Genomic DNA, 10,874 nt, shown 5'->3' with positions numbered 1-10,874 from the left:
CCCAGCCCCCTAAATCCCCAGCCCCCTGTGTTTCTGTCCACATGTATACATGCACATGTTGGGGGTGCAGGTAAGGGGGAAGGACCCAGAGAACTCTCCCTTTCTGAGCACCTGCTCTGGACTACTGATCACCTGTACTAGTTACACATCCTCCCCACCCCACAGATGAAGAAGCAGGGTGAGAGAGCTGACTTGGCCTGTAAGGAATGATCTAGTTGGGCCTGGGACGCAGACCTGAGGCATCCCTGCCCTGCTGAGCCCACAAGACCCACAGGACAGATGCTGGAACAAAAGGCCTCTGACAGCAAAGACAGCCAGAGCCCAGAGGCAGGCACCCTATGAGGGAGGCCAGGGTTCAGACTCCTTGAACTGCTCTGTTCTACTCTCTTCCAGCTCATATCAGTTTCCAGAGCAGGTAAGGTAGGTGTAGGAATGGAACTCAGAAGGATATAGATGGTAGTGAGTATTAATGGTGTCTTTTTGGCAAAGCTGAGTTGCAGCAGGAGCTCAGAACTCTTTTGGGAAGGGCAGGGACAGTGCCAGTCCCTGGATGTCAGCTCAGGGTATGCCTCCCTTTGGGTCCCTCTGCCTCTAGCATCTTCTGTGAGGGAGACCTAGGAGCTGTAGCTGTCCTTTCAAGTGGCCTAAGGGGGAGTCACTATTTACTGGAGGTGTGGGCTCTGTTGGCACATGTGTGTGTGTGTGTGTGTGTGTGTGTGTGTGTGTGTGTGTGTAGCCTGGAAACCTCCGCCCGGGGCTGGATCTTAACCTGCCTTGAGACAGGCCCTGCACCTGTGGACTAGCCCAGGCGCCCTGCCCAAGGTCCTGTGGGGCTGAGGGAAGGGGTTTCATTTGCTCAGCACCCTAACAGGTGAGGCTCCTCAGTTTTGGCCTGTTCCTCCACATTCCCTGTCAAGCCTGAATGGGGGAGGGGAAGGGTACAGAGTTGCTAAAAATAGCAACAGCAGCTCTAGCTGTGAGTCTCCTTGAGGGGTCAGCGGAGCCCAAGATTGGGGAGAAAAAGAATAGAATGAGCTGCAGGGACAGGAAGCTACCAGCCTGAGAGGGAGCCTGTTGTGCCTATGTCCCAGCCCCAGTCCCAGTATGCAGAGAGAGGGCTCAGACACCCAGAAGAAGTGGATGAGCCACGTAGAGATGCACACAGACTCAGCTACTTGCTTATGTGGAGTTCTTCCCCAGAACCCCGGGAACACCAGATAGACCCAGCTACATAGGGTGGCTGGACCCAGCAGGATAGGAGTAGGGTGCATCCACAAGACAGGCACTGAGTGGCAGGAAGAGAAGGGAGACAAGGGAATCTGGGCAAATAAATGTCTGGATGACCTCTTTTATGTGTGCCTTGCTGGGTTCTTCTTCACACCTTTGCCTGGAGCTGCCAGGCACTCTTTGATCCTCTGTCTCCGGCAGCCATCCACAATATAGTCTCAGGATAGGAAGGGGACTGCCAGCTGCTGGTCCAGATGTTTTACATTCTTGCTGGATGTATGTTTGTTTGTTTGCAGTGCTGAGAATTGAACCTAGGGCCCCTACCACTGGGCCGCATCCCAGTCCTCCTTTCCAGACATAAATGATGTCTATGACAATGCTCATCAGAGCAGTGTGCCAGGGAGAAGGGCACAGAAACATCCAGAATGTAATCCTTGTCTCTCTGCATTGCTAATCTTACCATCTTCTTCTTTTTCTTTTCCTTTTTTTTTTTTTTTTTTTTTTTTTTTGTCTTTCTGAGACAGGGTCTATGCAGTTCAGGCTGGCCTTGAGCTCACTTTGTAGCCCAGGCTGGTCTTGAATTTGCAACAATCCTCCTGCCTGAGTGCTGGGATTACAGTGTGCGCCACCACACCTAACTTTAGTCTCACTTTCTTGGTCTGATCTGGTCAGGCTGAGGGTTATCCTTTACTCCTGTCTCAACAGCTGTGTGCTGGGCATCTATCTGATCCAGCCTTCAGGGACTACCCCTCCTGTGGTCAGACAGCTCTGGCTGTGGAAGGACACCCTTCTCCCACAACCTCAGCTTGAACTCCTGGTCTCTCCCCCACCACTAACCCTCTGATTTCCTTTGATTGTGATGCTGTCCTTGAAAGAGGTGGGAAGCAAACAGCTCCCCGAATTCCCAAGGAAACTAAGGCACAGTGAGGCAACACAATTTACTCAAGATCACTCAACCAGCAAGATCAGGACTGGATTTAAACACTGGTATCCTGGCTCCCTCACACACACGCCGCCCATCCTATTCTTTTGGGACTGTGTCCCTCTCCCTGAGGCATAACTTGGCTCCCTACACTGCATGAACCCTCCCCCAAGACTCCCTAGGCACCTGCTGGCTGGTGGGACCAGGGCCAGACACTCAGCAGGTGGCTGCTTGGGGGACAAAGAAGCTGGTGCTCAGCTGCTGGGCTGGGAGGGAGAGAGAGCAGGGAGAAACTGTGTGGGGGTGGAGGAATCTGAGCTGGGAGTGTGGAGGGGCAGGGTTGGTTTAAAAGCAGGGTGCCTTTAACAAGGAATGGGGGAACAAATTGCAGGAAAACAGCATGCAAATGAGATGGGGGCAGTGCTTAGTGGTTCAGGCCCTTTTTACTGCCCTCCACCCCTACCGTTTCTGCCTTCCTAATCTGCGGATCAGCTGGAGGGAGGGTCCTGCGGGTAGAGATAGTAGTGCCTGTGGGTAGGGGAAGCCTGTGCGTGTGCACGCACACATGCGTGTGTGTGTGTGTGTGTGTGTGTGTGTGTGTGTGTGTGTGTGTAGGGGGTGCTGAAGGACAGGCTGAGGTTGACGATGGTTCCTCTGGCTGAGCCCATTGGGGACTGCATTACGGTGGATACCACTGCTTGGATTCAACAGCACATTTGGTTTGGTGTCAGGAAGGAACACTGCACCTGCTTTCCATTTTTTTCCTTTTCTTTCTTTTTGTTTTTTGAAACAAGGTCTCTTTATATGGTCCAGGCTGGCCTTGAACTCACTACATAGCCTAGGCTGGCCTTGAATTTGCGGCAATCCTCCTGCCTCAGGCCTTCTAAGTGCTGGGATTACAGGTGTGCACCACCACATTCAGTTTGTTTTGCCTTTTTGAGAGTTTGGGGGATACCCATACCCAGTAGAGATGGGACGAATACCCATCATGGCTTCGCCCAAGAATCTCAGGCACTTGCTGGGACTTTATGGAACCAAATGGTGAACACTCCTGCTACAGATGAAGAATTGAGACGCAGGGTAGACGCTAGCCAGGATTCTCCAGTCCTTTTAAAGGTCAGGATAGTTGGATCACGTAGGTGCTGTTTGGCACCTCATCTTTATCTCATTCAATTAAAATCAAAAGTTCTTTGATCTAGTGGGAGAAGTAGTTAGAGCTGGGCTTCTTAAGGAGGCAGCTCCCCTCCAGACTGAGTTCTTTAAAGCCAGAGAGATTATATTATATTCCTGCCCATCAAGCACCTGGTAGGTGCTGAATAGAGAGTTATTGGATGGATAACAGATGTGTGGGTGAAGGATGGAGAAGTTAAGTTCTTGATGGATGGTATTTACAGTATCGAGGACAGAGAGAGCCTCCTGGGATGAGTGAGTGATCAGGAAAAGGGGTGGCGGGAGAAGTGAAATAAGGAGGACCTTGGGCTTGGTGGTGCATGTCTGCAATCCCAGATGCATGTCTGCAATCCTTCTGAGTAGGAGGTAGAGGCGAGGGATTGCTTCAAATCCAAAGACAGTCCTAAGTACATAGTAAAGAAACAAATACAAATAAGAAGGACCTAGGACGGTGTTCCAGGTATGGAAAAATGACTGAGTGAAACTAGAGTTTGGATCAAACAAAGCACACACACGGTCTTGGACTGATCTTTGCTTTCTCTCTCCACTGCCCCCCTTCCCATGCCCACTCAGTCCCTGCTGGTATCTGGAGAGAGCCCCTTGTTCCTGCTGGGCCCAGCCAGGACCTCCCCTCCCACCCCTTCCCTTCCTGCCAGACTGCCTGCCAGGAAGACTGCAGACTCTGCAGCCAGAGACGTGGATTGTTGTTGGAGAAGCTGCTAGTTTGTTTGCTCCTGAGCCTGCCGAGAAATCTCAACAATCAATGGCCAACAACGCTCTGCCTGCGGCTGCAGCATCGATCCTACTCTCCCGGGGTTGGTAGCTGGGCAGCAGGTAGGCAGGTGAAAGGAAGCTGGGGCAGATTTGGGCCTTCCCACTTAGGGGTTGAGGCTCCATGATGGAAGCTGAGGGGCTGGGTAGCTCAGGATGCCAGGACAGTTGAGACTGGTCCTCGTTTACCAAGGCCCCCAAAGTGTGGGACATTCACCTAAGGCCGCTGACCTCTGGACCTATCCAGGAAGCACATTTCACCAACTTCTGGCCTGTGCTTTTTCTTGGCCTTTAATTAGAAAAGATGTTTCATTCCTTTGCCGCTAAGGACAGGACAAGATAAAACGTCTCTACCCTACAGCATTACGGGCCAAGAGGAGATATCAGGAAAGAAGCAACTGTCATGAACAGAAATGTGCTAGAAGAAAGTTAGGGGCTGTTTGTGTTTTGAGTCTGATAATATGAGCTTAAACTTGGTCTACAAAAGGAAGCTAGTAGCCTCTATCTCACAGAGCTGCTATGAGGGTTAAGTAATGTATGTAAAGCATTCAATGGAGAATCTCACATGTGTCGGTACCTACTAAATGTTTGCTATTATTGTTGACACTATTGTCGTTTGAATATGATGTTCTCCTGGATTTCCATCTGTCTGTATTGAAGCTCTGCTGTAGTCGGGGTGGTGAGGATGAACATGGCGTTGGCTGAGGCCAGGCTTTGCAAAATGGGCAAGCACTTTGGAGTTGACCTTACTAATTATTGTCTGTGTAGCTCTGGACAAGTGACTAAATATCTCAACAACTCAGTTTTCCTATCTTTAAAGTGGGGATAACTAATCTTTTATTGCATTAAATAAAAAATTTATGTGGAAGATCTGAGTGGTGAAGCCTGAACCCTGGGTGTCCTAGGGTAGACTTCACACCTCTATACCTGTTTTTGGAAAGAGTGAATGGATGAATGAATGAATGGTGGATGGCTATCCTCCAGGGATTGCTTTTTTAAGAGCTATGAAAGGCTCATAGGCCTGAATTGCTAGAGGAATCTTCGGATCACTTTCCCGCTCCATTCAAGGGCACATCAGCTCGGAGTTGATCCGTTTCACTCACATTGATTACTCCAAGTTGTGTGAGGGTGTCTGAAACTGAGACAGACGAGGGGCTTTAGAGCCAGAAAACATAAGATTGTCCTGCCCTCATCTGAGTCCTTAAATTCCTGCTTAGGTAGCAGAGGGCTGGGTGGCTAGGTGCTGTGAGAAGGGGTCAGGAAGGCTGAGCCCTGGGCTTATCTCTCCTGATGTCTACCTGTGCAATTCTCTGTATTTATCAATATGCATTTAATGTCTGATGTGTGCTAGGCTCTGTGCCAATGGGGACACACGCAGTGGTAGCACTACGTGTTGACTGGGGAGAGCCTTTACCCCACGAAGAGTGGCCATCAGCACCCCACCCCCAAGCCACCTCAGACTGATAGCATGACAGCTTAATTTGTAGAAGGAAAAAACTAAGTACAGGCTATAATTTACAGTTGGGATAATTGGCCAACTGTTAGGAAAGGGGAAAAAAAGCCCTAACATACAATCTATGTAAAAATAGTGTGCTTGCTACGCAAACTCAGCTTCAAGACGCAGTGCCAGCTGCCGAGGGCACTCTCCATACTAACCAGGCAGCTGACCCTAGTTTCTCCTGAATAGGCATCCTGAGCTGCCCCAAAATATATGGTGGAGCAAAACAGACTTGTGTCCTCTTTTCTGAGTTTAGATTTGTTCCTGGGAGAAATAGCAAGCAACCAGGTACTTGTGGCCCAACAAGATGGACACCTGGATGGGTGAAGCAAGGGACAGTGGGAACATGAAAGAGTCCCCTGACCCAGGCTGGAGGACAGGTTTCTTGGAGATACCATAGAGTAGATGCCCAATAAATATGTGCTGAATAATTACTGACGTACCAGCTAAGCTGATATTTGGAGTGAGCCAGATTGGCCCTTAGAGGGGCAAAGAATATCAGGAGAAGGAATGGCAAGATCTCAGAAGCTGCTGAGAATTTAGCTAGTTTAAGGAATTGGCCTGCCTGAATTACCATCTTCCTGGAGTTGCTTTCTGTTGGGATTGTCCTTAGAAACCTCCTTGGAGACCTGTGCACTAGGGTAGCAGCATTACCTCCTCTAGGTTCTCTCTCTCTCTCTCTCTCTCTCTCTCTCTTTCTTAAAAGCTGGCTCCCCATCCATGAGAGTAGGCCAGTAACCTGGGAACCCAGAAATCGCATGGCTTAACGAAGTCCTTCGAAGCCCAGATGTGCTCCTAGGCTTGGCAACCATGAACTTGGTGTAACTTTACACTGAATTCTCCGAAGGAAGAGTGAAGACCCAGAGAAGCCAGGAGCATGCCTGAGGCCACGCGACAGGCTGTGCTCTTAACCGTGTAGACTGGAAGATTCCTTAAGTAAAGTTACTCCTGCCTGTAGGTCCTTTTCTGTGTCCTCTTTCTTGTTTGGGGGTTGAGGAGAGCACTGAGCCTGACAGCTCTGCCAGGTGGGGGCGCAGAATCCCTGAATGGAGCCCATACTGGCAGATAAGCTCGCAGGGGGCTGATGGAGGGAGGGGCACAGGCCTGGAGAGGCAGGGACTAGAAGGGCCAGAGGAGGCTGCAGAGCCGGGGACTGCATAGAGAGGGGTTAAGGAAGCAAGTTTTTCTCATACGGCTCCACTTTAGGGCAGCCTCAGTGGTGGTGGGCATAGAAGCTTAGTTTCTAATTAAACCTAGCCCCTGTGTCTCCTTGCTCCCCATTAGCACCCTACAGCATCTCCAGGGCATTTTAAGCTGCCAACCTGCTGAGGAGGTCGGGATGGCCGCCAGGACCTGCCAAGCTTGATGTGCTTAGGCTGTGAGGGGCAGAAAGCCAAATCAGGCTTCCCGCTCCTCCCCACAGCAGTCTCTGGCCCCTTTGATCTCCTCAGAAGCCCATAGGGACCTTCTGCCCACCTCATCAACCTCTGGGGCTTTGAGTGGAACCAGGATTATCTCCTTGTCCCCAGTGTCACACAGCTGACCCTAAAGTCAGCTTTAAGATAAGGAACCCAGTAGGACAGAGGGTCAGCTCCTTCTGCAGCAACCCCCAACTCAAGAAGGAGCTGTCAATCCAGCACAGCTAGAGGAGGAAGCAGGCAGCAATTCCCATTTTAGGGTAAGGCAGCCTTGTTTTGTACCCTTGCAGCAGTGGGGATCCTGGAAGCCAGATCCTCCTTCCCTTTCCCTCCTTCTCCTCCGTGCCTTACCCCCTGTAAGCCATCTTCTAGTTCCTGACAGAGATAGCACTAAGATTTGAGGCCCGCACTTCTCCTTCTCCCACAGCAGTCTCCAGCTAGCTCAGAGAGGTGGTACAGTGGGTCCAAGGTCACACAGCATAGAGCAGCCTCCACCCCTGGGGACCCAATCCCACTGTTTTCTCTGCTTCCACCTTCACAATCTCCGCAGGCCACATTCACACATGCAGAGTTTAATTAACTTTATTGATATTCAGAAATTAGGAGAATGACTAAAGGTAATTGCTCATTAAAAATCATTAAACTGACACAGCAGGCCTGGGCAGGCCCAGCCTTTCCTGCACTACCTTCTTGCCTCACTATGGCACGGATCTCCAAACTGGCCATGGGTTGGGCAGGTACTCTGCGGTCCACAGTGTCCCTTAGACCTGGGGCCAATTCTTCACAGAAGGTGCTGAAGGGAATAGGAGACTGAGTCCATGGGATGGGCCCATTCTCAGCCAGTCTCCAAAGCCTCTGGGGCCTCTGCCTCCCAGGACTCCTGCTGCTTCTGAGCTATGCCTGGCTGCATCTTGCAGCTGGAGTCTCTAATGTGAGCAAAGCTCTGAGGGTTGCAAGACTGCTCGGTTGAGGGATGCATTGTCCTGAGTTGTGAAGGCTCACAGCTCTAGGACTTTGTGCCTTGAGGCTCTCCTTCACTGAATGCTCCAGGAACTCTGAGATGGCCAAATGTACTGTCTCCCAAAGAGAGGAGTCGGTACCCTCAACAACCAGGATCTTGAATCATAGCTAAAGAGGGAGGGGTCTCTGAGCCATCCAGCTCTGGTGCCCATGCCTTTACCTGCCAGGCTTCTTCCTCCCCTCCTTTGAGTGAAAATAAAGGACTTCCTCAGCAGTCAGACCTCTGATCCAAAAATGGGGACTGGAAATCCTACTGGGTTAGAGGGGTACACTAGCAGAGGGACAAACAGACTTCTGGCCAGAGTGGGCAAATTCCTCCCCACACCCACCCCCACAAACTCAGCAGGCCTCAGGGAACTCCCAGCCACATCAGCCTTCCTCCTGGAGACCTGAGGTCTCTGTCCAGCTCCCGGGGAGTCCTCTGGCAGAGGCTGCAACCGTGTACTAGTGGCCTCACATGACATTACTGAATTCTCTCCCATTATTCAGACCTCCCCAAGCACAGACAACCTGGGATTTACTACCGCAGACACACAAGTTATCAATTACACTCACACGAAGACCCACACACTCACACAGGAGGCCTCAGACTGCAAGCCAGGGAATGGCCCTATGCCTGGGGAGAGCTGTCCAGAGCAAGGCTGTGACCAGATTCCCAGTCAGATGCTGAATTCAGAGGGTCATACTATGGACTTCTTGTCCATTCAGTCCCTGCGGTGAGGCTTCGGGGATTTTTCCTCTTGCCCTCAACACAAACACCAGGTTCCAAGTTACCGTGTTGCTGGAGGCCCCAGTGTGGCCAAGTGGTTGGCAGACACACGAGGCTGCGTGTGAGATGAGCTGAAGGCTCAAGGAGGGGCTTCCACGCCCTTGGGGCTGTAGAGCCAAACAATCTGCCGTGTAGGGGCCCAGCGCTGCCCCGACCGCAGCTGCGGAGTGCAAAGATCCGGCGCAGAGGTTAGAAACTCCCCCGTTCTCCTTCTCCACAGCAGGCACTACGAACCATACGGCAAGGGACCGAGGTTTGCAACTCTGAGCGCGGTTTCTACCCCACCAGCCGGCGGCGAAGGAGCGGGAGAAAGACCTGAGCAATCAGCTTCGAAAAATAGCTTGTTTAAACCGGGACGGCAGGTCCAGAGGAGCTTCCAAAATCTTGTTTCTCCGGAGCACAGAGCCTGCATCCTTTCTCCAAACTCCCTTTGTGCCTACTCCAAGCCCAGGCTTCCCCTGAGACCAATGAAGTTGAGAACGTGACTCCCCGCCAGGGGCTGAGGGCGCACAGTGGGGCACCAGCAGTGCTCTCGCAACGAATCTGCCTGCGGCCGAGGCTGGGAGGGCTGGGAGGACAGGGCGGAGGGAAGCAGCGCTCTGGGCGTTTTCAGTGTGTGTGTGTGTGTGTGTGTGTGTACGCGAGCGCGCGTGTGTAAAGGACTTCAGAGAGGACAAACTATCCCGGGACCTCCTATTCTGCAGTCCAGGGCAGAGCAAGGAGCCAGATACACGGCCCAGGGGTCCCCGAGGGTCTCCCCAAAATTGTGCTCTAGATTCTGATTCTGGCGCGGCGGTGCTAAGGCGGAGGGAGGTGAGCGACACCTTAACCCCGGGACCGGACGGCAGCAGGCCGGCTTCCTCCGCAGTCAAGATGCGAGAGGCCCCGGGACCCGCGGCAAAGTCGTGCGAAGTTTGGCGGGCGGCGGGGTAGGCGCGATCGCCCGCCGCCGGCCAGACCGTCCCGACTGGCCGCCGCGTCCCCCCGCCCGCGCCTCTGCGCCCCAGACGCCCGGAGTGTGGCGAGGTGGCGCGCGGCTGAGCGCTTGTGTGCGGGGAGGGGGTGGCGGGATGAATTGCAGCAGAGAATCCCATTCGATCCGGGGAGACGATTAAAGGCGAGGTCTCGGCTGGGCGCGAATGGCGGGAGCCGCGGCAGCTTCGCGCCCGCCGAGCCTGCGCCCCGCCCGGCTCTGCCGGCGCCGGGGGAGCGCAGCCGGCAGGACTCGGAGCTCGGGTTGGACACCCGGACGCGAGGAGCGGAGCGCCACAGCGCTCTTCCCGTCCTCCCCCGGGACCTGGCCCCCGCCACCGTCCTGCGCCGGACGCCGGGGTCCCTTACCGTGAGCCAGGAGCGCCAGCAGCGAGGGCAGGAGCAGCAGGGCTGCCGGGCGCATGGTGCTGCTGGCAGCCGCGCCCGGGCTGGGGCCGCGGCGGGAGGGCGAGGAGCTCTGCGAGGCGTGGGCGCAGGAGGGGCAGAGCCTGCTGGGTCCGGCCAGGGAGCGGGAGCGGGGTCGCCGCCGCCACCGCCTCCGCCAGCGCCTGGCAGAATCAGCACCACGGCCAGCGCCTGGCGTCGGCGCCGGGCTCGCCGCGCGGGGCTGGGGGCGGGGGCGCGGGCGGAGCGGTTACCGTAAAGTCTCAAGCACAGGCGCAGAGCCCGGCGGCAGGAGCGCGGCGCCCGCGCCACCGCCTGCTCAGGGGAAGGATTGCCCTACTAGTGTGGGCACGCGGCCCCCTCCCTTGCGCGCTGCCCACGCCCAGCCAAGCCTGCCACCCTGTCCCCCATGAGCAGCTTGCTCAGGTGGTAGATTTTAACCCGACTCTGCGTGTGAGAGAGCACCCCGCCTTCCCACCTCTCTCCACCCCATCCTGGTACCTGAGGGCGCTTAGGGTGAACTGGGAAGACATTTCTGAGTGAGGCAGTGGATGAGGCCCGGGTGTCCTTGTGGCAGCTCCGTCCTGGGCCCATAATGAAGATGGCTTTTGAGCCCACAAAGGACAATAAATTATTACTTTGCACTCAATAAATGCCAAGGCTCCAGGCAGCTGCAGCAGCAGCAAACTGTGCTCACAGAAA

General features: G+C 53.9%; 1 protein-coding gene across 4 annotated transcripts in view; it reads right to left on the bottom strand.

The window, feature by feature from the left end:
- Sez6 (seizure related 6 homolog) overlaps nt 1-10,425 on the bottom strand; it is a 47,248-nt gene extending 36,823 nt beyond the window's left edge. For 2 of the 4 annotated variants that reach the window (XM_003469710.5, XM_005003568.4), the window contains exon 1: nt 10,137-10,415. In XM_003469710.5, the coding sequence (XP_003469758.1) occupies nt 10,137-10,191 (55 nt within the window). In that variant the 5' untranslated portion in view covers nt 10,192-10,415. Of the gene's footprint in view, nt 1-10,136 lie in introns of all 4 variants that reach the window. The other 2 variants (XM_063251153.1, XM_005003569.4) reach the window with 2 other exon arrangements.
- Between the last annotated feature and the right edge of the window lie 449 nt (nt 10,426-10,874).

This window comes from Cavia porcellus, unplaced genomic scaffold, assembly GCF_034190915.1.
Source record: "Cavia porcellus strain 051 isolate PalLab524CR breed Dunkin Hartley unplaced genomic scaffold, mCavPor4.1 scaffold_6, whole genome shotgun sequence".
Lineage (NCBI taxonomy): Eukaryota > Metazoa > Chordata > Mammalia > Rodentia > Caviidae > Cavia > Cavia porcellus.
This window is presented reverse-complemented; position numbering and strand designations above follow the sequence as displayed.